The 26,576-nt window shown below is 41.6% G+C and overlaps 2 protein-coding genes across 6 annotated transcripts in view; one reads left to right on the forward strand and one right to left on the reverse strand.

The window, feature by feature from the left end:
- Nucleotides 1–255: 255 nt before the first annotated feature.
- NMRK1 (nicotinamide riboside kinase 1) lies at nucleotides 256–24,397 on the reverse strand. 5 transcript variants are annotated; one of them, XM_054726713.1, is made up of 10 exons: nucleotides 24,246–24,395; nucleotides 19,016–19,075; nucleotides 17,969–18,059; nucleotides 17,634–17,682; nucleotides 10,903–11,050; nucleotides 10,753–10,824; nucleotides 9,792–9,895; nucleotides 7,343–7,426; nucleotides 1,133–1,203; nucleotides 256–415 (listed from the first exon to the last, which is right to left on the reverse strand). In XM_054726713.1, the coding sequence occupies exons 2-9, from the start codon at nucleotides 19,042–19,044 to the stop codon at nucleotides 1,157–1,159; spliced, it is 624 nt and encodes a 207-aa protein (XP_054582688.1). In that variant the 5' UTR covers nucleotides 19,045–19,075; nucleotides 24,246–24,395; the 3' UTR covers nucleotides 256–415; nucleotides 1,133–1,156. The 5 variants fall into 5 exon arrangements, with proteins under 5 accessions (XP_054582688.1, XP_054582687.1, XP_054582691.1 ...); XM_054726712.1 differs by having other exon boundaries at nucleotides 24,040–24,395; XM_054726716.1 differs by lacking the exon at nucleotides 10,753–10,824 and having other exon boundaries at nucleotides 24,040–24,397.
- A 111-nt stretch (nucleotides 24,398–24,508) lies between these two features.
- The window catches only part of OSTF1 (osteoclast stimulating factor 1), a 61,090-nt gene continuing 59,022 nt past the window's right edge, over nucleotides 24,509–26,576 (forward strand). Inside the window, exon 1 of the mRNA XM_008142068.3 lies at nucleotides 24,509–24,792. Coding sequence (XP_008140290.1) covers nucleotides 24,759–24,792 — 34 coding nt within the window. The 5' untranslated portion in view covers nucleotides 24,509–24,758. The remainder of the gene's footprint in view (nucleotides 24,793–26,576) is intronic.

Here is a 26,576-nt window from a genome sequence, read left to right on the forward strand (position 1 = left end):
CTAATCTAATATAACCTTCAGAACAATGGATCATAGATCTTGTTAAAAAACAAAACACCATGTTTAAAATTTTTCCTGAAACCCTCACTCAAGAAAACAAGCTTCTCTTCCAGTCTGAGAAACTTTACTGTCAAATTGAGACTATCCAAAATAGCCTTAGGAAATCCATGTAATGTCTGCTGTAAAAACAGGTATGGTAACATAAAGATCATAGGATTGCAGGCTATAGCCCTTTTGATGGACAAAAATGTTTTTATTCTATGAGCATGGTATCCCAGAGATAAGAGATGGAAAACATTTTTTTTAAAAAAAGGAACCACATAGTTGCCAAAATTCATCTTCTATAAATCAGTTGAATAGTATAACCAATAGTTGTATCAATCTGAGTCCATCAGGGGAGAGAAACCACAAAGTACTGTGAACAAGAAAAGTTTAATTAAATAATTGTATACATTCTTACATAAAATAAATATAATTATTCTTTAAAAATTAATAATTGTATTATATAAATTAAGTAAACAGGTACATCATAGTTATATATAAATGAAATATATTTATTTATATAAATATATGTATTAAAATATAAAAAGACCTAAATAACTAAATAATTCTGATTATATATTTATGATGTAAATAGAATATACATAAGGTATTGGCTACTAAGAAATAATGAGAACTCTTAAGGAACAGCCACATCTCCTATGACTGAGGAAAGGATGAGCCAGTAATGAGAGCCAGACCTTGTTGGAGAGTCCCTGGCTGGGTAGCTCAGTTTGCTAGATCATCAATACACCAAGGTTTCGGGTTTGGTCCCCAGTCAGGGCACATACTACAAGACTCAACCAACAACTGGGTGAATAAGTGGAACAATAAATCAATCTTCCTCCCTCCCTATTTCCTTCCTTTCCTCCCCTACCCTCTCTCTCTCAAATCAGTTTTTTTTTAAAAAAGGGAAGAAGGCTCTGCCCTGGCTCACTGAATGGCACAGAAGTAGCTGTGGTGCCACGTCAGCCAAACTTGCTGGACTCTGTCCTCTGGAATTTTGGGGAAATCCACTGTCTAGGGTGCTTTGGAAAAGCCACTTATTGGGAGGTGTCTCACCAGAAGAACTTTGCTACAGTTGCTGACTTACAGGAAAGCAAAGTCTTTTTCTTTTTCAATGTCTCTCCAGTGCCCTCTGTTGACAAACTAACATTGTTCCACCTGGCAAAAGAAAAATGGTTAAGGGTCCAGATTAATTTTTACAGGTGAGGCAAAATGAAGATTTTGGATCTAAGAGTGAATAAAATAAAAAATTGGCACAAGAATGATTTTGCAATGCCTTTGGGGTTAAAAACACTGGTAATTTCAAGCTGGTAGTGTCCAAATAGCCAGGGTGGGGCTTCATGGGCCTGTGAGCTGCTATTTGTCCACTACTGTGCAGAGCGCAATAATTCTAAAAGTGTGGTCCCTGGGTCAGCGGTAATATATCATCTGGGAACTTGTTAGAAATGCGAATTCCAGGGCCCTTCCCCCAACCCTATGGAATCAGAAACTGGGGTTGGGGGCAAGCAATCTGTCTTAATGAGCCCTCCAATTAATTCAGATACATGCTAAGGTTTGAGAACCACTGCTGTAACAATTTGTTCTAGGAACTTGCTGTGCAGGCTTGAAGGGAAGAGTCAATAGGGATATCTTTGCATGAGTTTTAGTCTCAATTTTTAATCTTGAATAAAAAATTCAGCTTCCCTAGGATCTGGAAGCTAGCAGGGAACATATTATTATATCTCTATTTTTGCTATATTGATGACATCTTTGTGGACCCTGTGGGTGTGACTGCCTTGGGATATACTCTGGTAAAAAAAGTTTATATGTTTTGATTGATTTTTAGAGAGAGAGGAAAGGAGAGAAGGATAGAAACATCAATGAGAGAGAAACATCATCAATAAGCTGCCTCCTGCATGCCCCCTACTGGGTCCCATTCAGAATAGTTGCACAGTCACGGGTCTAGAGGAACTGACACAGTTTGTGAGCTATGCTCTATCTATGCACTCCTTGGAGTGAGAATAACTCATTAAGATAAATTCCTGGCCATTGTCATGGATAACTATTTATTGTTCTACATATTGGGGAAATCATGTGTGCTAGAACAAACAAAACAGCTGTCACTGTACTAAAATACATGTTATATCTCAGTTAAGGTTCTTGAATAAGGTTCTTGGTTAGTGTTCTTAATTCACCCAGGAAAAATACAGTACAGTGCATTCTATTTGTATACTGTTACTTGCAGACTTTGGGAATAAATATAATATAAATTAATGGAGAATTTCAATTCTCATTTTACTAAGTCTTCATACTGGCAACAGTATTCTAAGGCAGTTGAGATTATAGGGATTCTGGAGCCAGAAATGCTGGTTTTCCGTCAAGAACTAAATAGAGTCCGAGTCTCATTCTCTTAATCCTTACATTAAATTTAAGCCTATCCTAAGATACACATTATCATTTGCAATTGGTAAAATAATCCTTGACTTCCAGGAATGAAATAGTTTGAGAATCAGAAGAGTATCACAAAGGGTGGCTGGCTGCAGTAGAATTCTTGTGTTGGAATGTTGGGAAAATAAATATTGTTACCTTTAATGTTTTTTCTTAAACCAAGGAAACCTAGCTTAATACTTAGTGACTTTGACTTAGAAATCCAGTGATAAATGTACTGCATTCTTTAAAAAATATATACATTTTTATTGATTTCAGAGAGAAAGATAGAGAGAGAGAAACTTCAATGATGAGAGATAATCACTGATCAGCTGTCTCCTGCACCCCACACTGGGGACTGAGCCTGCAACCCAGGCATGTGCCCCAGGCATGTGCAGGAATCAAACTATGACCTCCTGGTTCATAGGTCCACACTCAACCACTGAGCCACGCTGGCTGGGCCCTACTGCATTCTTATTATATAGCTCATGTTGGAGAAACACACATTTTTAAAAATAATTTAAAAAATATTTTTATTGATTTCAGAGAGGAAGGGAGAGGGAGAGATAAAAAAATGAATGCTAAGGAGAATCCTCCATTGGCTGCCTCTTATACACACCCTATGTGGGGATTGAGCCTGCATCCCTGGTATGTGCCCTGACCAGGAATCAAACCATGACCTCCTGGTTCATGGGTTGCTCAACCACTGAGCCACACAGGCTGGACGAGAAACACACATTTTTTAGTATTTAATCTTCTAAAAAATTGTTTTAACTTTATTTTTATTGTTGACACTATTACAAATGTCTCCATTCTCCTTCCCTAACCCCTTTGCCCACATCCACCCTGCTCCCACCCCACCTTCCCTCTGGCCATCACCACACTGTTGTCTGTGTCTATGGGTTACTATGGGTTATGCATATATGTTCTTTGGCTAATCCCTTTGCCTTCTTTCATCCAGTCACCACCCCCTCCTATCTGATGGCTGTCAGTCTGTTCCATATATCCATGCCTCTGTTTCTTTTTTTCATCTCCCTATCACCATTTATGCTCTCTATACTTCCTCCACCTCCATCCACCTCCCACCCTCCCCACCCCTGGCAATCACCACACTGTTGTCCAATGTCCATGAGTTCTTTCTTTTTTAGTATTTGATATTTGAAGTATGTAAAATGACTATACTCTTGAACTAAGCGCTATTCTGTAAAATTTTAATGTAATTAAAGAAAACCAGCAATCTTTGTAGATATCTTTTATAGCATGTTATTTGTCAATATGAAACACTTGTAGAGTCCATATAAAGCTTCTTAAACATTAAATATTAATTTTAAAAAGAAACAAGCATCACAATGAACCATGTAGCCATATAAAAGACAGATGAATGTGAACCGCAAAATCATTGGATGTGTACTCATTAAGATGTTAACACTGCTGACTGGTGGACATATAAGTGATTTTTTTTTCTCCTTTTGCTTTTACATTAAAACTTGTTTTTGTTTTATAATCAATACTAGTGGCCCGGTGCCCGAAATTCGTGCACATTAAAAGGGGATTAATTAGAGGAATTATTTTAATATTGCTATTTGCCCTTTCTCTATAATAGAAGTGTAGAGATGGAAGAAAACTAGTAAAATGTATATGAAAATCCTCCGCCTGTCAGAGTCTGGGGTGTGCCGCAGGACCCAGAGTCAAGTCCCCGCCCACCCGAGGCGCCTCAAAATCGCTTGAGACCCAGACCCAGCTGGCCCCACCCCCACTGGGCGAGATCCAGACCGGGCCAGCCCCACCCTTGTCAAGCCCCACCAGGCAGGGGGTGCAGCCTCAGGTCCCCTGGCCCGGTGCTGGGAGGGGGGCGCAGCCTCAGGTCCCTGCTGAATGCTTGTTAAGGCTCGTTACGGGAACTCAGCCTCCACTGTGAGTGCAGCCACCTGTGTTACAGAAACCCTGCCTCTGCTGTGGGCGCCACCATCTTTGTGACAGTGTGACGGTCAATTTGCATATTTGCTCTTTATTGGATATGATACTTTTATCATGAGGTAAAAGTAAACATTCTTAAAGGAGGTTTGAATGATGCTGGTGACTAGACTGCCTTATTATAGTGAGAATAGGTAATCATTCAATTTCGCTTCAAAGTCTGGATTTAAGAAGGATGAAATTAAATATATAACTTCATATCCTTATTCTCCTGGGTCATTTAGTGTGTCTTATTAATCAAATTCAGTCTTTGTTGTTTCCCATCATTATTATGACTTTATCACAATTATGATTTTAGATGCTTAGAGTGGAAAATTAGTTGAGCAGGTTTATGAGATGTTATGAGAAACTTAAAGAGTAGTCAAATGAAACATCTGAAAGTCCTCCCCTCCCCACTAGCTCATTCCTGAATTAAGGGTCACAGCAGGCTATGCTGAGGATCCCTCCAGGCTGGCTTTGCAGGACACTGTGGTTGGAAGAAATGGGAAAGATGGTGGGTTAATATAACACAGTAACTTATACAACTGGAAAAAAAAATAACATAGGTCTTAGAGGTAGGAAAAGCTGATCTGTCTTGGATTTTATTTCTCTTCTAACATGTCTGTTACACACAGGGGTGGGCAAAAGTAGGCTTATAGCTATTCATATGGACAACCCAGTAATTAATAAACAAATAATAACACAAGAATAAACTGTGTTTCGTGTACTCACAACTATAAACCTACTTTTGCCCACCTTGTATTTTCTTCTTTTTAAACTTTATCCAATATCTAGAACACAAGCAAGATAGCCTTAAAAGGAACAGTTAATTATTTCCTTACAAGTCTCTAGAACATAGGCAAGGAAAGAGGAGGGTGTAACACACATGGACATGTACTTTCTTGTAGACCTTCAGCATGCCAGCTATTCTGGGGCTTTAGACCGATGGCAAAAGCTGGCGTTTGGTATGAGGCCAGGTGCAATTTGCCTAAAATCCATGATCCTTTTATTTTTATCAGCAGGCAAATCATAAGGGCAAACTCCAGTATATGACTTAGTCACTAAGGGAGAATTGGATCTGCTCACTGGCTATTATCAAGAAGATGGAAAAGCCTAGGTGATCAACAGCTGAAATGACCCTGGAAATATCTCCGTAGGGCCAGAAAGAAAGCCACTAACCCCTATACAAGTGGCGTTGGCTCAGGTGCTATCATTTATGAAGGCAGAGCCCCTTCTTTCCCCCTACACTCCATTATCCATTCATGCTGGAGGCCTGCCTTTCATCAAGGTAACAGATGGCAGGGGTGGGCAGGCATATCTGGCAAGAATTGTAAGTTCCACTAAGAAGTACTTTAAAAATGGTCCTGAAATTTCTTCAATTGGGTTCATGCCTACATGAAGGGCTGATCCTGAAATTAGGATCATGTAGGATCAATAAGCTGCATTGCTGGGCTCAGTTCCCTGATCAGATAGGAATTTATTGAGGACATGGGAAATCTGATTCTTGAGAGATGATATTTGGACTATGGCAGTGTGTCTCACCAAAAAAAGCATGCAATATTCTTCACTGCTGGAGTGACTCATACTGTCTTGTCTTGAGTCAGCTGATGATTGCATTTTGCATGAGTTAGCCATAAAAATCTTTTTGGTTCAAACAGAACAGCAGCTAGATCTATAGTATTGTTCTCCCAACATGCTTTGTTATCCTTCTTCTGGTTTCTACCTCCTGCTCTGCTTTCCCTTTAATTTATCCCTTTATTTCAGGAGACCTTAGGAGGTATATTCAATTACAAGATCAGTACATGATCCAGTTCTAGCCAATCAGAGTATGCCGGCTCCCTGGCCATAGTGATTGGTTTAGCAAAAGACATGTGATCAAGCAGGACCAATCAAAGTCTTCCATGGGAAATTTCAGCTGGGCTAAAATGGAAAACTGCTTTTAAAAAAACTGTTTAAGGTGGAGGTTGGGAGGCTGGGTGAAAAAGGAATAGGGATTAAGAAGTACAAATTGGTAGTTACAAAATAGTCATGAGTTGCAAACTACAGCATAGGAAATATAGTCAGTAATATTGCAATGACTAAGTATGGTGCCAGGTGAGTACTTGATATATTAGGGGATCATTTTATAAATTATGTGATTGTATAACCACTATTCTGTACACCTGAAACTAATATAAAATAATATTAATGTCACCTGTACTTGAAAAATAAAATTTTTAAAATCTGTTTAAAAATTTTTAAACATTTGCTAAAGCAGTGAGAATTATATGTAAACCCCTTGTACCCAACACCCAGCCTCAACATTTATCAACTCACAAACAATCTTGAAAAGGATAAGCTGTCTTTTTCCACTGGGACTGTTGGACCTAAGACGTCAGTGCTTCTAACAGTCATGATGTCTGTCAGTGACTACTGCCTCTGTACTGATTTTGCTTAAGCAAAATGTAGGAGAATTTCTCTCACTTGCAAATGTGTTGTCTAATATAAAAATCTTACAGAAACACTCAGTAAATAATTTTTTAAATCTTGTGTTTACTTTTGAGGTATCTGGGAAACAGAAGTTCATGAAAAAAATCTTTGAGAGGAATAAGGAGAAGGGGAGCTCTAAACATATTAAAACAAACAAGATCACCAGCATTTTAACTTCACTTGGCCAAAGGATCATTTCAGTCTTATTAAATAGCAACTATCTACTAAAATATTTAAACTACATAATATAAATATTAAAAGGTATAATGAAGGGTGGATATTTATACCCTTAAAAAATTGATCAAGTCCTCAAACCCATTCAGAATCTGATTCTGAATTATCTTCAAAGCAATGAATGAATGGATACAGTCACTCCTACATTAGCATTCTGGTATGCCATTCTTAGGTATGTAATGAACTATGTTCCTAGCTGTTCCTTCGTCATCCACTTCAATAGGACAAAACTTACATTTTTGCTTTGCCAGTTCTTGTCTTAGATCTTCATACACTTGTGAAAAGAGGTCCTCTTCAGATTTTGTCCCATCCAGGTAAACTGAAAAGGGAAAACGAGAGCAAGTCAAATGCTAACAGGCTTATTAAGATAGCATGCTTACCTTGGCACCTGATATCTCTTGAAAATACCTAGTAGGTTTAACCAAAGAACCCAGGACCATAAAATAAAAATAAATGAATAGCTATTAGAGAGTGAAGTACATTATAGTCAGGAACAACAGGTAAAAATTTTTGGTTAATTACAGAGAAATGCACACTAGTTAATATGAACATTATTACTTTTTTTTAAAATGGAAGAAAAAGAAAGGAAAATAATTAAATGGCACTGAAGAGGTGTCCCTGAAAGAATCATGTAAGGGAGTAGTTATCCCACTTACTGATGCATCAAGATTATCTGTGAAGCTTCTTACACCATGTAGGGGTCTGGGCTCCCCACATATAACTGAATCAGAATTCTTCAGGCCCAGAAGATATGTATTTTAAAATATATTATATATATATATTATTGACTTCAGAGAGGAAGGGAGAGAGAGATAGAAACATCAATGATGAAAGAGAATCATTGATCAGTTGCCTCCTGCACGTCCTCCACTAGGGATTGAGTTTGCAACCCAGATATATGCTCTGACGGGAAATCAGCTGTGACCTCCTTGTTCATAGGTCAATGCTCAACCACTGAGCCACTCCAGCCGGACCCAGAAGATATATATTTTTAATAAAACTGGCATAGTAAGTCTTGGAGAAAAAGTAGAAATTATATATGTTACAGGAAGGAAAAGGCCTTCTAGTCAGAAACCTGCAGCGGTAGGGAGGTAGGAGAGAATTTTGCCTGTCAATAAGATGCACCATTAGGAAAGCCTAGAATGTGGGGAGGCAGAAACAGTGGAGAGAGGAGGTTTTGGAACAAGGCTGTGCCTTTGTCTTTAGAGGCCTTGATGTCTGGCTGTGTGGGGGTTTTACCGGAGAGCTGGAGACTCTATGAAGATACCAAGCAAGGCAGGGACATAGTTAGATTTGCATTTTAGAGGGAGAGGGAGAGAGGAACAGTGAGAAGAGGATACCTCTGTAACCATGGTCCAAACTGGAAGTGCTGTGGCTAGAACCCCAGCAGCGGCTCTATGGATGGGGAGAAGGGGTTGAACTTGACTGAAGAAGAGATTATAACGGCCACCAGACCAGGGGGAGGCCCCATGTGCTTTCTGCACGGCTCAGACATAGCCCCCTGGAGGCCACGGAGCTTTTCCCAATATGGGCAACTCCCTTTATTCTGAAAAGTATGCATCAGTTCTGCTTCTTCTGCTCCAACCAAGAGCCTTCTCCCTTCCTCGGCTTCCTGTAGTTTCTCCGCATTGAGCCCTGTATTCCAGAGGTCTGTTCTGAGCCTGGGCTCAGAGATCCAGATGTTTACCCCCAAATCGCCACTTTATGTCTCTCAGGTATCTTAACTTGTGCAAAACAGACTTGCATTCTTACCTTCCAAACCTGCAACTCCTTCACTTTTTTCTATTTTCCAAAACAGTACCTGCCAGGTTCCAAGGTATTATCCTCGACACCTCGATTTCCTGGACCCACCGTATCTACACTACCATCCAGTTCTATTGAGCACACGTGCCCAATATTGCATCCTCTACACCCACCCTCCACATGGCCAGAGAGATCTTACTAAACAAGAATCTGATATCTAACGTGTCCTTGTTTCAACCTGTCTGTAGAGGGCTTCCTACTTTTATTGGGATAATGACCCAAGTCCTTAACTGGCCCATGGCCTTGTAGGGTTAGGATCTTTCCTGTATTACCAGCAGCACTTCTTGTCCTTGGTTTTTCTCTCCACAAATACACCAACCTCCTTCCGGATGCTGATCATTCCTTCCTGCCCTTTCTATGTATCATACCCAGTGCCTGGGGTGATCTTCCATCCCAACACTCTTCCCTTTCTCCAGTTAACCCTGTCAGAGCACAGTTGGCATGTGGCTGGATCACTGGGACTTAGGCAGTGCCCTAAGAGCTCCCTGTCACAGTACTCAGCACAGCTGGAAAGGGCATGCTCATGTAGCTAGTTCAACGTTTGCTTCAGTAGTAGAATGTTGGCTCATGAGAAGATGGACTGGATCTGCCTTATTTCCCTTGATATACATCACCAGGACAATACCTGTACACTGAGAACATTCAACCCATATTTATTGAGCAAAGGACCACCTAGAAGTCGACAAAGCTATTCACAAGAGCCATAGAGAGACGAGCAGAAGCCAGGAGAGCCTGTTGTGGAAGACGAGAGCCCAGAGTGCTACAGCGTCAAGCTTCCTTTATAACATAACACATACATAAGAAACATTCCTTCCGAATTTTGTGTACTTTCTGGCAATGACAGGTTGAAGGTCTCCCATGGAGGGAGCAAGGGCACTTACCAATTTCCTCAATGTCCTCTATTTCTCGTCTGTGCTTTAGATACATGGGCCACACGTGGCCATCAAAGTACCCTGGGGGGTCTGGAGGCTCATAGACCCTCGTGCTGTCAAAACAGGTGGGAAACTTCATGTTGGTAGAAACACACATTGATAAAGTAAAATAATAACGGCCAGGATAATAAAAAAATCACTGAGATCGAATCTCAACAGGATTAAGACTATACATTTTATACTCAATGCCAGTTACAAAGACAATAAAATGAATTTAGTTTGCTCATCCAAAAGTTAATCTTCTAATTCACTATAATTTATATTATCTTTCCCCCCTCTAGTTTTTTATAAAATAATTAAGAGATAAATATCAATGTAAATAATGATAGAAATACTGATATGCAGGAGTGAGCTTTAAACTAATTGGTGTTCTTTGTGGAGATAGCAGAATATAGGCCAACAATTTAAAGTCATAATCAACATGGAATTATTTCATTTGAAGACTGAGGAGAAATCAGCCAAATAGCTCCTACAGGGCCTTTTCTTAGAAAAGCAATTTGTAGTATTTGTCTACGTGGATGGTTATTTATGGAAAAAGGTATTTTTTAAACATTTCTTATTGATTTCAGAGAGGAAGGGAGAAAGGAGAGAGAGTTAGAAACATCAATGATGAGAGGGAATCATTAATCGGCTGCCTCCCGCACACCCCCCACTGGGAACAAGCCCACAACCCAGGCATGTGCCCCTGACCAGAATCGAACCTGGTACCCTTCAGTCTGCAGGTGGATGCTCTATCCACTGAGCCAAACCAGCCAGGGCTGGAAAAGGTTTTGCTTATTGTGTAAAAGAGCTGAGGCTTCCCTTGTTTGAAAAAATGACATATACGTATTGCTCAATAATGTTGCTGTCCTCATTTTTTGTAAATTTTGTCTTTTGAACCACCATCTACAAAGGCAGTTTCAAAACTTACCTCCTCCTCCTCTTACATTCTTCATATGGAATGGTCAGAAAGTATCTTCTATTCCATATAGTCTCAAGGGGCCTAAAATAATAGCATATTTAGTTCACAGGGGTTTCCCTCCCATTCATTCAGAGCCAATATCTGAGTGAGGATGCTTACTTATAATTAAAGAGAAGGAAACCTTCGATGATTAATATGGGAACTTCCTCAGCGTTTCTCCAGTCTGCTGATACCGGAGAGCGTCTTGGGCTTTTCATGCAGCAAGAAATGGTGGACATCATTTTTTCCATGTTAAGCGCTTCAAGCACTTCAAACAACATACAAAAATGAGAAATCAGTACCAAAAAAGTGTTATGATGCAGGATATGAGTATATCCTGGGCTCGCTAAATATATTAAACAACACTGTTTACTCTTCAAAAAACCCAATAACAAATCTTTTAGATACTTTTAAACTCTAATATTGATAAATTGGTATGTTTGAAACATTTTTATTATGGGAAATTTGATACATATACAAAAGTAGAGTAAAAAGTACAATGAACTTCCATGTCCTCATGAGGAGCTTTGATAATCATAAACTCATGGCTAATCTTGCTTTATTGATAATTTCTACTACCCCCTGACTATATAAAAGTCTAACATTTTTGGATGACAAAATATCTACAAATTAGTTTGAAAGATATATGACACACCGAGGAAAATATCTACAATGTATTTGGTAAAGAACTAATATTTTCAATATATAAAAGAGCTCTTAAAATAAACAAGAGAATAACCATTAAAACTTTTGCAAAGAACACAAATGTCATTTTCAAACTGTAAAATGAGCATACTTTCCGAGCTTTCGGTTATAAAAATGATTCTGAAAGTGTGGTACCTTGACCAGCAGCCTCAGCATGATCTGGGAATTTACTAGGAAGGCAAATTCTGCATCTCACTCCAGAAGTACTGTCAATTCATCTGGATTTAGAGGTTTTTATTAATTAATCCTTAATTTATTTAATAGATATAGGGCTACTAAGATTTTGTTTGTTCTGGTGTTACTAGGTGTACTGATTAATAATGCAGATTTTTTTCAATAGATGAAGTTACACATATGTTGATTTATATGCGATTTGATATGTATGCTATTTTGTTGTATTGCTCCTTCATATTACCACTTGTTCCGATCGATGGCACATGCACTTTCTGAGCAGCACTTCAAAACGTATGAAGAAGTGGAAAATTGGGTCTCTGAATGCTCTGCCTCAGAACAAGAAAAGTTTTATTGGGACAGTATCCACAAATTACCTGAAAGATGGGGGAAAATGTGTAGCTAGTGATGGACATTACTTTGAATGAAGCATTTTTTATGTTTCTCTTGAAATTATCGTGTTTTCTTTGATTACAAAATCTGTATTAACCGGTTAATAATGCGGATTAACTATTAACTGGTTAATAATACGGATTGCCTATTAACCGGTTAATAATGCAGATTAACTATTAACTGGTTAATAATAATATAGATTGTCTACTAACCTGGATCAACCCATGATTTTGAGTGTTTAGGATTCTCAAAATAAATCCACTTTTTCATCACCAGTCACAATTCGATGCAAAAAAAAGACTTTCTTTCATGCCATTGAAGCAACATTTTACTGATGACTTTTCGGTTTTCCATTTGTCTTTCGTTCAGTTGATGTGGCACCCATTTTCCTTCCTTTAAAATGCCGGGGTTCTTGTCCCATCCTTACAAAGAGCTCAGCATTCTGGAGAAAGGGGCTGATGCGTAGATTCAAGAAGGAGTTCAAGGACGAAAGATAATTTTGAAAGGCATTGGGGGTCAGAGGATCTTCAGCTAAAGGAGCTAGAAGACTACCCCTTGTCTAAGGACCCCGTGATATTTATTTAACACAATTTATCCTAAGGCAAGGTTGAGATATACACATCAAAGGGTAAGGTTTCCAAGGGTTTACAGAAGCATTGCCAGTTTGGGAAATAGCCTACAGCTGTTCAGGTGTTTGGCCAACAGGAGGCAATAAAATGTCCTGAGCTGTCTGGCAGCAGACAATCCTATTCAGGTTTGGGGGAAGTGCCATTTAGCCTTTCCAACAGGTAAACTACATTTGTGGCTCACCCTTGTTGAGCCGCCTAAACTTCACCAACCTTCTGGTGAAACTCTTGTAATTATTACATGCTGGAATTGGTTCCCGGCATTAAAATCTTTCCCATTGCTTGTAAATAATCAGAAATTGTTTGCTGAGCAATGTTTAATCTTCCTGCAAGTTGTTTTTGAGTTTGACGCACATCTTCATCCAATAATACTTGTAATTGTTGGTCTTCAAACTTTTTTGGTTGACCTGGACGTTCTTTGTCTTTCACATCGAAATCATTACTTTTAAAGCGTTTAAACCAGTGTTCAAAAGTATATTGAGATGGAGCATGTTCACCATAAGCTTCCCGAAGTATATGATAACTTTCAGCAGCAATTTTCTTCAAAATAAGTAATGAATTAAAACTTCCCACAAATGTTCTTTTTTTGGCACAAAATTTGATATTTTTAAGTATAAAAATATCTATGATGTTAACACCTTCAGCAAATTTGACATATGAAGTTTTGAAGCTTGCTGTCAATACAACAAAATAGCATATATATCAAATTGCATATATATCAACATATGTGTAATTCCATCTATTGAAAAAATCTGCATTATTAACCGGTACACCTAGTAGTCTTGGTAAGTTATATTTTTCTGGGAAAGAGTAAATTTCATGTTTTCTAATATATTCACATAAGTCATTTATAATACCCTCTTATCCTTTTAATGTAAGTAGCATCTGTAATGCTATTATCTTTTTTGTTTTTGGTATTTGTAATTTGTGCCTTTCCTGTTTGTTTTTTTTTTTTATTTTAATCCTAACCTGAGAATATTTTTCCATTGATTTTAGAGAGAGTGGAAGAGAGAGAAAAAAGAGAGAGAAATATTCATGTGAGACACATCAATTGGTTGCCTCCTGCACTCGCCCCATCAGGGCCCAGACTGGTACGTGCCCTTGGCCAGAATCGAACCTGGGACCCTTCGGTCTGCAGGCCGATGCTCTAGCCACTGAGTCAAACTGGCTAGGGCCTGTTTTATTTTTTTGTTTGTTTGTTTTTCCTTGAACAGTGTTGTGTAACCTGTTTGGGGATCACTCAGATTCTTGCATATGTAGATTTATGCCCTATGCCAAATTTGGGATGTTTTACACCATTACTTTGGTTTTGCTTAAATTTTTTAAAAAATTGATGAGAGAGAGAGAGAGAGAGAGAGAGAGAGAGAGAGACATCAATTTGTTATTCATGCATTCATTGCTTGCTTCTTGCATGTGCCCTGACTGGTGATTGAACCTGCAACCTTGGCATATGGAGATAATGCTCTAACCAATTGAGCTACCCGGCCAGGGCACTTCTTTAAATACCTTTTCAGCACCACACTCTTTCTCTTCTCCTTCTGAGACTCCAATGATACGTTAGATCTTTTGTTATCCTCCACATTTCTGTTCATTTCTTTTCAGTCTATTTTCTCTCTGTTGTTCAGATTGAATAATTTCTATTGTTTTGTTTCATAGTTCATGGATTATTTCCTCTATCAAATTTATTCTGTTGAGCTGATCCACTGAGTTTTAAAATTTCAGTTATTGTTTATTTTCAGTTCGAAATTTTCAATTTGATTCTTTTTTACATCTTGCACTTCTTTACTGAAGCTTTCTAAGTTTTCACTTGACTCAAGAATGTTCACAATTGCTCGCTGAAGCCTTTTATTTTTATGTTTATTTTATTTTTCGCTGAAGCCTTTTAATAAACACTGCTTTAAAACACTTTGCCAGGTAATTTCAACATCTGTGTCAACATGCAGTTGGTGTCTGTGGATTGCCTTTTCTCACTAAAGTTGAGAATTGCCTGGTTTTCAATTTGACAAGTGATACTCAGTCTTGTTCTGGAAATTTTGGATATTATGTTGTGAGGTTCTTAAGCCTATTCAATCTTCTTTTTTTTTATTGCAGGTAGTCACCTGTTTAGGTGTAGATTGCCCAGAGGAGGGGATGTTTGGCTTCTGGCTGGGCCTCACTGATACTTAGGGCGGGAGGGATTGCCATGAAGGGAGAAAGGGAAAATTAAGGTGCCGATGTGGCTTCACTGCTGCTTCAGTTCTGCTGATAGTAGCTAACTATCGGGGCGAATAAAGTGTGGAGTACAACTAGCACCACCTCACACTACCTCATCCTGCCTCTTTGCTGGAGGTGGGGGTGGAAGTTCAGTCACCGTTTTGTTCCACTGATATGATCCCTATGGATGACATGGGGGCCAGCTCACCCCACCTTACTAGTGTGATGGGTTCAGAAGTCTTGCTCCCCACTTGGCCCTGCTAATATCATGAGGGGAAAGTGGTATGTGTTTTTTTCCTTTGGCTTGAGTAGGGTGGATATTGTAAAAATGATTTTCTATTCTGCCAGGACATCCTTTTCTGGTCCTTTGACCAGGGAACAGGTTTCCTGGTTTGTTTGTTTGTTTGTTGCCTGTATCTGTTGATGGTTCCATGTTGCACACTTCTCCAGCACCCCTTTTAGAATATATAAGAGGGGGGAAAAAAACTCTGGTAACTCACAGCCATGTTATTCCTCAAGGCCTGAAGTCCCTAGTCAGTCTGCTCTCTTCTTTTCATCTTTCAGAGTCTTTCCTTTGTTTGCTGTATTTCATCCAGGGTTTTTAGTAAGAGGAAGAAATAGTTAGGAATGGGGCTAATCCATTTTGGCTGGAACCTGAAATACCGTTAGTTTTAGTATATTTTCATTTTTACTCAATTAAAAATATTTTCTAATTTTCATTATTATTTATTCTTTAAGTCATGGGATATAGAAGTGTTTTGCTTCAGATAAAATGCATGACATCTGGGATTTGCTTCAAAATAACATAGGAGAAAGTGAGTGAGGGTCTAGATAAAATATAATTGGCCAAGAGTTTATCATTTTTAAAGCTGGATGTTGAACTCATGAGAGTTTATTATACTTTCTTGCCTACTTTTGTATATGTTTAAAATTTTCCCTTAGGAAAAGTTTTCACGGAGTCAAGGATATATGGAACAGACTGACAGCTGTCAGATGGGAGGGGGCTGGGGGAAGCTGGTTGAAAGAAGGTGAAGGGATTAGCCAAAGAACATAGTTTATGCATAACTCATAGACACAGATAACTGTGTGGTGATGGCCAGAGGGAAGAGGGGTGGGAGCTGGGTGGAGGTGGGCAAAGCGGGGGAATGGGGACATCTATAATAGTGTCAACAATAAAAATAAAGTTAAAGTTTTTAAAAATCAGAAGAAAGGGTACTAATTATTTTGCAAACTTCCTTTTTTGTTATTGATTTCTAATTTCTAATTCAATGCTCTGTGATTGGAGGATGTCCCTGTACATATGAGGTTGACTTTTTATTGCACATTATCAATAACCTTTTGCTTCTGTCAAAAGCTTATTCACATCCTTGGACAATTGGGATATTAGTGTTTGTCTTATTAGTTTGTAAGGACTCATTTAAGTTAGGAATAATCCTTCATCAATTGTTGAAAACAATATTTCCTTGTTTAACTCTTACTTTGTATAATCTTCCTTACTAACCTTCAGAAAAAGGGAAGAGAAGAAAAAAATATCCTGACTGTAGCTCAAGACACAAGAACAGACAGCAACTCAAGGACTTTGCCTCTCTTACCTCGGTAAAACTACCATGTGTCTGTAAGAAGTGACTACACAACATTTCACCTCCAAGGTTATCCAAGTTAAAAATAAAGAACATATTTCATGGCTCCTCAAGATAATTCCCTTGGTTGCTAGTTTGGATAGCTCTCAATGATTATCTTGTTAATTATAAAAGTTGATAATACCATTAAATATAGTTTATTAGCATGACATTCTTTTTTTTTTTTCTCATTGATTTTTAAGAGAGAGGGAAAGACAGAGAGAGAAACATCAATGTGAGAGAAACACATCAATTGGTTGCCTCCTGCATAAGCCCTGACGAGGGCGCGGGGCGGGGAGGAGCTTGCAACCAAGGTACGTGCCCTTGACCAGAATCGAACCAGGGACCCTTTGGTCCGCAGGCTGATGCTCTATACGCTGAGCCAAACGGGCTAGTGCATAGCATGGCATTCTTTATAGGAAAATAAACTTTTACTCATGGACTTTAATCCTTTGGCTTCAAAGCAGTGCTAGATTGGGTAGAGGAGTGAGGTGAATCCATCTAAAAAATATTCATTATGGTTTTTGGTCAATGAAAAGAAAAAAAAAATTAACTGTCCAGATCACCGTGGTCACTGGAAAGAAAAGCTCAAAAGATGATTGCTTTAAGTTTGCCCCAGGTAAGACTGAGGGTAGGGAAGGGAAGTAGTTATATTCCCCAGGCAGGGATGATTAGAGTACCCACCTTGCCCTAGCTTCAGAAGAAAAAAATCTATATCATTCCAATGTTTTCAGTTTTAAATATAAAACTGGGAAAAATATTTCATTTTTAAAAATAGTTGAACAGCCTGGCCGGTGTGGCTCAGTGGTTGAACATCGACATATGAACCAGGAGATCACAGTTCGATTCCCGGTTAGGGCACATACCCGGTTGTGGGCTCAATCCCCAGTAGGGGGCATGCAGGAAGCAGCCAATCAAATATTTTCTCTCATCACTGATGTTCCTCTCTCTCTCTCCCTTCTCTGAAATCAAGAAAAATAAATAAAAATAGTTGAACATAAGTCAGAAACGTTTACAAAAGCATGTTTAAAGTACAGTAATATGTAAGACACTTTGAGAATGTCTTCATAGATAGCACCCTATTTGGGTTTGAAAAAGAAAATGAACATTAGGGTGTAATGTTTTCACAAGCTCATCTGCTTACCATCGTACTGCAGAAATCCATTTTCATCTGTCTCTATCTCAGACTGTGGCTGAAAAAAATGATAAAGTACCCATAAAAACTGTGCAATGCAGAAATAATACAATTATACAATGAAGAGGCGATAAACCTTTAATAAATGCATTGAAAGAGGATAAAATCAAAGAACAGCCGCGATAGTGGTGCCATCTAGTGGATAAGTAACACTACTGCATTGACTCTACCTTCACTACAAAAGCTTTATCACTCAATAAAGGCTTTTTGGATGTAATACAATCAATTTTGCTATTAGAAGTTCTTTTGTGTTAAATAAATTATCTAAGAAGTTTTAAAGATACCTTAAAGAAATCATCCTGAGATATGACACTGCAGTTTGGGAGATGTTTTTGCAAATTTTTAGCCAGTGTTGTCTTCCCACCATTTGTCACACTGAACCAAAAAAAGAGAAAGAAACTTTGTAAAAATCTTGAAAGTACCAAGAAGAAAGTTATATGAAAAAACATAAAATATTAAAAAATATCTTAGAAAAAGAACATTTAAAACAATATCTAATATCTAAGAAAATTTCTTTCTTTCATAGATAATGTTTTTCTGTGGGAAAACCAAGGCATAAGTAGATGGTGCAATAAATTATAAGAAATAAGCTGGGGCTTATGCCCAGCTTTGGACATGTGGAATCTGGGGCCCAGCCAGTGTTGCTCAGTGGTTGAGCATCAACCTATGAACCAGAAGGTCACGGTTTGATTCCCTGTCAGGGCACATGCCCAGCATGTGGGATTGATTCCCAGTAGGAGGCATGCAGGAGACAGCCGATCAATGGTTCCCTCTCATTATTGATATTTCTATCTCTCTCTCCCTTTCCTTTTCTCTCTGAAATCAATAAAAATATATTATCAAAAAAAGAAATAAGCTGGGAAGGATTGAGGAGAAAGGTAACTAACTACTGGGCAAGTGAATTGGGTAATACCAAGACTAAATACTAAAAATACAGCTATTGTGTTGGAAACAAAAGAATTTTTTTGTCTATAGTGAAACATTCACAAGGTTCATATGCAACACAGAATATGAACAGCACATTTTAATGCAATTATATAAAACTGCGATTCCTTTTCAATGCACAGTGGAGAAAAATGGAGGCGTGGCCTTGCCTTTGGTATAAAAAATAAATGATCAAGTTGCTTATTGACGCTCCTGTTTTTCTGTTTACAAGGAAACTCTCCCATCTCCTGTTGGTATGTATGCAGCCAGTGCTCCATTTTGCATTTGATACTGGCCTGTTCTCCAGGACTCAGGAATCCTCACTGCTTCTCCTTCCCCCATCACATGAAAACACCCTTTGGACATCCTGAGTGTCTTGACCAGCTGTGTGTAGCAAAATTACTCACCCACCAATCCCAAGGACAAATGTTTTCATAATTAGCTTTGAAAATGTCTTCTGAAATTTCCTAAAAAAAAAAAAAAAAAAAAGATGGAATGCTTATCATTTAGATGTCTGGAGAGGTAAAAGAAAGAGTCCTATATTAGCAGGGCCAGCTGAGGGGGAAAGATGGCACAGCCCTGGACTATCCACAGTCTGTGAAGGAGTTTCACACGGCATAGGCATGCCCTGGAGATACTGTGGGTTAAGTTCCAGACCACCCTGTAATAGAGGGAGTCATAATCTTTTTGCTGGTGGAGGGTCTTGACTTGAATTTGTTAAGAAAAAAAGAAAAAAAAAAACCCCACAACGTCCGTAAAGCGCGGTAAAATGAGGTATGCCTGTGCTGGCTTCTCTCGGCCACACTCTCCTGCTAAGTGCCAACAGAGGGTGTGTGCTCAGCGCCCGTGTGCCCAAGTCAGGTGAACTGAAAGGGCCCGTGACAAAGTGGATACCCTTGAAGGTGTGTTTTCAAGGTGGTGGAAGAGCTGCGAGGTTGCAGAGCTCCCTACAGTTTTACACCCTATCGGCCTATCCCTGAGCCAGGTCGCCTTTTACCTGCTGGACTCAGTCACTTGGACATGATCCATTTTCCCCACGAGGGAACCACAGAGCTTCTCTCTGTCTCCCTCTTTCCCCTCTTTGCCCTCTGCGTTAAGGGCACTATTTCCCCACCCAGAAGCCTCGGTCTAAGGGTAGGGTAGAGAAATTTTTTCCGAAATGGGACAGGCAGTGCCTTGTGAGTAAAGAGGCAAAATCCAGGTTATTATGTAAGTATTTATATAAGAGAGAAAACAAATTCCCACTATGTTTTTGATAACAGCCGAGACATAAAAATAATTGAGTACAACTGTTTTTGGGTAATACATGTCTACTAATGAGAAGAATATAATTCTTTTTTTTTTTTTTTATAACACTTCCCTTACTGGATTTGCAAGTTTGTGTTGCCTATCAGAAAATAGTTGGCAGATGTTGAAGCAGAGGGTCAGGTTTTAGGCACAAGACCACTGTCTGGTGACCCCTGGTCTAGGGGTCGGAGGGCAGTTTCACACATGGTCATCTAAGGTTCATCACAGCAGTCCCTTCCAATGGGCCAGTTTCACCTTTTTAAGTGAAAAGGTAAAGGTCAGCGGAGGGAGCCTCAGAAAGCTGCTCTTTGTCCCTGACTGCTGTGCTTGGCTGACCAGGAATCTAAGCTGTGCTGTTCATGGTGGGTGGCCCCTGAGCTGGGGGTTCCCAGCAGCCCTCCCAGTTCCTACCTCTGACCTGTGTCCAGACGTCCCCTGGGGAGAGGGGGTGGGGAGAAGAGCCTGGTGCAGAGGGGCAGTTGTTCCTTGGCGTCTGCCCAGTTTACCCAGAATATTCCAAATTGAGAGCAATAGCTTAAGGTTCGGTCCCACTTTCATTAACATGCCTGTGAGACAATAATTCAATAACGACTACGCTACAACTATAATAACACAACAAGCTGGGCATCTGAGTTTCACCAGGAGTTGCACTGTTGAATATACACTGAGTGGCCAGATTATTATGATCTCTGAACGCATAATAATCTGGCCACTCAGTGTATATCCTATGTAATAAAAGGCTAATATGCAAATTGTCCCCTTGACCAGGAGTTCAACCAGCAGGCTGGCCGGCCAACCACCCATGTCCCCTCCCCCTGGCCAGGCTGGCCAGACCCCACCCATGCACGAATTCATGCCCTGGGCCTCTAATATGTGTGTGTGTGTGTGTGTGTGTGTGTGTGTGTGTGTGTGTGTATACTGAGTGGCCAGATTATTGTTCGTTCAGAGATCATAATAATCTGGCCACTCAGTGTATATCCCACCCAAATTGACAAAGCATGTCAAGGGACCAATTACATACAATGAGTACTGTAAGTGTTTATGCTGTAATTGTCTATGTAAGAAACGTCCAAATCTGTAGACTTTTATGAGTTCATTTGAGCCAAACTGACAATGGCTGGGAAGCAAAATCTCAACGGATTGAACAAATGCTCTGGAGAATGGTAGTTTTGCTGCTTATTTTATACATTAGAAACAAAGGAAGAGACAGAAGCGGGGGTTACATGAAATTCATTGGTGATAGATTAGGGAGGTGGGAGAAAGCAAAAACGGGAAATCTCTGAGACTGGATACCGAACAAGACAGAGAGACACTTCTTGTACACTGCGGGGTACAGGATAGTTAACAATGAACACGCACGGCACACAGAGATGGTATTTGGGGAACCAGATAACAGTGAGGGGTTGTGTGAGCTCATGCCCTTGGTGTGAGGTTGTACTCTGAGGGGTCCGGAAAAAGGAGATTACGCTGACATCCCAAGGGTTTGTTATCTTAGATGCAAAAAGACAACAGACAGACTTACTTAAGGTAAAACTTGGAACCTTTCTTTGTCAAGGGAGCTCCAGGCCCAGGATGTGACTACCTGCCATGACTAGCTTTTAGTCAGGAGTCCTTATGTTCTGACCATCCTCTGTGGGACCTTTCAGTCTCCGAGAGTGTGAGGCCCGCCACACAGGCCTCCCTTGAGCTTGTCAGGTTTAGTATGGGGCCCCTTTTTTGTCCACATAATTTTTCTACTTTTGGGTGGAATTTTACCCTATTCTTATTTTTAATTTGTCAGTGCAAGGGTGGCAACTATTCTTTTTTGGGGAGAGAAGGCTGCCCTTTATCTTGAGAGGGTACCTTTCTTACTTTTTTTGTTGATAAAGGTCCTTTCTCGTGCGAAAGGATGGCTTGGAGAGTTCACTTAGCCTACCCCTTCATTTTGCAGTTGCAATTGGCCCAGGAAATGCGGTGACTTGCCCAAGGCAACACAGCTGGTATGTTTTGGAAAAGTGAGAAACAAAACTAGACCTCCTTTCAAGCGGCTAAAAAGCACTTCATTTCCAAGAGCAAAGAAAAAGTGGTGCACATGTGCTGGCTTGTGAGGCTCTCATGAATGATTGATGCCCCTTTTTCTTGATGTATTATTGATGGGTGTATATTTCCTCTGCACACTACATGGCAAGGACTGCTGGTCCCTGTGCTTCTTGCCACATTTGTGCACGCACACTAGGATACTGTATCAACGACATAGCATGTAAGTAATGAGTGTGGTTGTGGCCCTGCCAACAGGCTTGAGGGGATTATTTGGGTGGAAACTCTAGCAATTCAGAAACTACGTGTGAGAGAAAGTCAAAAACCTACTATTATACCAAATTCTCTTGGGCTCAGGAGGGAACTCCCCCAGTCCAATGCAAGTTTTTACCAAAACAGGAACCCTCGGTTCTGTATTAGTCTTAGCCTGTCCAAGTCAGTGTTTGGGCAGATGTTAGTTACAGTCCATTAGCAACGAACAGATGACAATGTGGTGGGAAGGGTGGGGAACTGGAAGCGGCAGAAGCAAGACCTCTGGCTGGGATGAGTAGCTGGGGAGGTAGGGGGTGTAGAAATCCCAGAGGCCATTTATTTCAAACAGTGTGGGATGCACAGGGCAGCTTCGGGTGATTTCTAAGTTCGGGCCTGGCACTGTCCACCTCAACACCAGGTTCTGTTATTTCACTGCCTGTAGGCCTCTTTAAGAACTATTTTAAAATCACATTTCAAAAGCTTTCAATCAAGAGTTGCCAGTCTCTAAATACTGTATGTATACGCAGCAGCAGCCTCCACGAAGCAAACAAATTTGATCAACCACACACTGTTAATCACTGAATGTCTCCAGAGAGACAACCATTTGGACTTTCCAGCCTCATCAACGCAGGGCATCCGATTACTAGGAATATAATCACCCCCAAGCTCATGGGATATTAACGTACTTTATTCTCCCAATAAGTGCAAAGCTTTCCTCAGCAGCACAGAGCATTTGCACAGGGGGTAGGAGAAGCGACTAAGATATCCACGAGCAAACCCCAAATAAGTCATTTTAATTACTTTCTTTTACCCTAAGTAAAATATATGGTTGAGTCCTCTTTTTCTTCATAGCTGGTGTTTATAACATTTCATCTATTTCACTACTAGGGTTGGTACATTTTAGATTCCAAACTGCAAAATGGTCAGAGGTGGCATGTGTAGAATCAGCAGATTGTAAGAAAATAGCAACTCCCTAACACAAACGGTTTGAAAGACCGACGACAATATGCAAACGAAGTGTTCTGCTTTTCCACGTATTGAAAAGAGCAATTTGGCTAAAGTTTCTGAATATGCAAAAGATTTCCCTTTCCCTTGGAATCACTCCATCTTTCACTAACCCCTGGTATAAGTTTCGAAACTTCGTTTTACGTCGAGTCTCATGTAGAAAGCTTTTCTTTCTTTTCCACTTTTCTTCCCCCAAACACACAGTAGGTGTATAATAGTGACTGTGCTATTTTGAACTTAAAAACGCTGCATTTCGTGTGTGCTCCAGCCCTAGCTCCCACTGGCGATTCCGTTTGCTGGGTGACGGGTGGGCAAAGGTTTGTCAGGTGCTAGAGAATGTTTCCGATTTTGCGGGCAGCTCTTCTGAAATGAAAGCGGCCACAGACGATACCTAAGCAACGGAGCGTGGCGGTGTTCCTAACCCTTTATGGGCACTGGAATGTGAATTTTATATAATTTTCACGTGCCACAAAACACTCTTTTGACCTCTTTTCAGCCATTATAAAAATGTAAAAAACCGTTCTTGGTTAGCAGGCCCTACGATAACAGGAGGCAGGGGGCGGTAGAGTCAGTCAACCCCAATGCCAGAGGACACAAGACCGGGTCTTGTCCCCGGTGACTTCCCCCACAATCTGGACGACCCGTGGGAGGCAGACTCGCATCTCAAGGATTTACTGCGGGGCGTTCAAGCACCAAGTCAGCACGAGTACACGTGGCAGGCTACCTCTCGGCCCCTCTAGGGGGTAAGAGTCCCCAATGGGACTTGCAAGACCCAACCAGGTTCGGGCTCCAGCAGAGGAACACGCTGGGGACCCTTCGAGGCCCCACCGGGCGAGGCTGCGCGGCGCCGCGGGGTCAGGCAGGTACTCACCCGCACTTCCTAGTCCTCCCGGGCAAAGCGGCGGAGGCGACGGCCCAGCGCGCCTGTCACTATCCCGCCGCCAGCCCGCAGCTCGCCAACCCAGGGGCCCGCGGGCCTTGCCCCACAGCGCTCCTCGCCCCTGCGCTCCTCCCACTGCGCCCCTCCCGGGTCAGAGGCGGCCCAGGTAGAGGTCCTTAACGGAGGGGTCAGCCCACCCCGCGGGACGCCGCGCCGGCTGCAGACCCCGCAGGGCGGGGCCGGGCTCGGGCGAGCGCGGTTCTGCGCGCGCCCCCGCAGGTCCAGCCCCAGCTCGTCGGGGGCGCGCGCCGGCAGCGCCCCGGCCAGGACTCCGGCTGGCTCCGCCGCCGCCCGCGCTCCCGCCGCCCGCGCCCCCGCCGCCCGCGCTCCCGCCGCCCGCGCCCCCGCCGCCGCGCCGCAGCTGCCAGCCGGGGAGCCAATGAGCGCTCGGCGAGGCGGCGGCCACTTCCTCGTCAGCCCGGCCGCGCGCTCTGGACGGCTGGGCGGCCGCGGGGCGGGGCGGGGACTGCGCCGAGCCCCTCTGCCTGCGTCCGCTCGTCCCGCAGCCAAGGGTGGGCGCGGGTCCCGGGAGGCGCACCGCTGCCAACCGGACAGAAAAGGACCTTGGGTTTCCCGGCGTGCCGGCTGGCGGGGCGTTCGCTTGGCTTTTCGTGCGTCGTCTTTTAGGATCAGCTGCTCCAGGAAGCGAGATGGCGAAGCCGCCACCCAAACCGGTCAAACCAGGTAAGGGAGGTGCCCGCCGGGTCCCCTGACCGCCTCGGTGCCCTGCAGCGCGCGTCCCCTGCCCCTTGGCCGGGCAGACCCGGCACGTACCCGGCCCGGAGCCTCGCTCTCGGGGTACGACCCACCGGGAGAGGAGTGTGTTCGCTTTGTTGCGTTCGCTGAAGGGGAGGGATCGTTTCGGATAGCGAGAGGATTTCGAAGATTTTTTTAAAAAGTGTATTTTAAAAGTGCTGTCGCCCTCGGTTTTACCACATTGACCTTCTCTGCGACGTTTCAAGCGGGCGTGATGGCTTCGTCCCATTGAAACGTTCCCGGTGGACAGGGCTGTTGGTCTCCCTTTTAAAAAAGAAAATTAAGTAAATGTCTTGAAATGGTCTTGTAGCCACTTCCTTTTTTTTTTTTTCTCAGTGTGTGTCACTGTCAAGTTAGAGTTCTTGACCGGCCCGAGAGAACAGGAAGTGCGCTGCGTGCAGGGTGGGGTGGGTGAGCGAGGCTCCTTTGGGACTTTGGAGAGGAACCGCGTTGGAAATGGATCTCGGGATCTTGGGGGGGAAACACATTTAGAAAACGTGTACTCGGGTTCATGGCGAGAACAATCGCGGCTGCGGCAGAGGAATCTCGGCTTGAGCTGTTCGGAAGTGTCACTTTATCGTGCAAGGCCAGTCCCTCGCCTCCGCTCCCCCGGTGGTTTGGCCTTCTGCACCGGAGAGGGCGCGATTACTAAATGACTCAAAGCCGTTTTCTTGGCCCATCGTCCCGGTTCATTTTTTTTTTTTTTTTTTACTTTACTCTAGAATATTTTCTGCGATAGGGAGAAAAGAGAATTTAAAAGGGACTGATGTATTTCAGATCAGGTCTGCATAACAAACTTTCCCACCTTCATTGGGTAGGTAATTACGGGAAACGCAGGACACGGAAAATAAATAGCTCTGACATACTCAGGTTTTTTTCCTCCCCATCTCATGGAACTTCGGTATAGCACAGGCTGAAAAACATCAATTTACATTTCAAAGGAACCTCTGTTGCAAGGCATAGAGTTTCAGTGATTAATTTTTCCTTGATTTTTTTCTAAACTTTAGTGAAGCACTACAACTTGCATGATTATTCAGTTTTCTTTCTTTGCTCACATACATTGTTGGTTTCAAGTCATTTGATTTGAAAATTGGGTACATACTCACATATGTGGAATAGTGATTCACTGAAGACGTACATTTTGGTGGGCTGGGTGGGGAGAAAGTTGCTGGGACTTTGGCTCTGCTGTGAGCAAAGATGGGGCTTGGCTAGAATTGGGCTCTGTGATTCTTTAGATGTGGAATCTGATGAGGAATCTGCATTTTAAGTGAATATGTAGGAGGTGGCCACTTTCTAAACTCAGATGTGAATCATGACCTCAAGTATTCAACAAAGCATAGTTATTATTTGATAGCTAAATAAAGTACTGTACTTTATTTTAAAGAATGTCTTGAGAAACTATTCACGAGGTGTTTGTTTTTTTTTTTAAATGTATTTAGACATGAAGTGATGTCTTTGCTGCAACTGGAGGGACATTGAATGTGACGTGTATGTGTGTGTGCACGAGTATGTACTTATGCACCCATGGTGTGGTTTAAGGACCATAGTGTTACCAGTTGGGGATAAACTCCCAGGAATCGTTTTTGTTGTCTGGCATCACTGCTTTCTCCTCGTCAGCAAACCAGAAAGCAAATGGTTGAAAATGACGGTTGTTTAGAGACAGCTGGGATTCCTCACACATTTATAAATGACATCCAAACTCAAATGAGGTC

This window comes from Eptesicus fuscus, chromosome 15 (genome assembly GCF_027574615.1).
Source record: "Eptesicus fuscus isolate TK198812 chromosome 15, DD_ASM_mEF_20220401, whole genome shotgun sequence".
Lineage (NCBI taxonomy): Eukaryota > Metazoa > Chordata > Mammalia > Chiroptera > Vespertilionidae > Eptesicus > Eptesicus fuscus.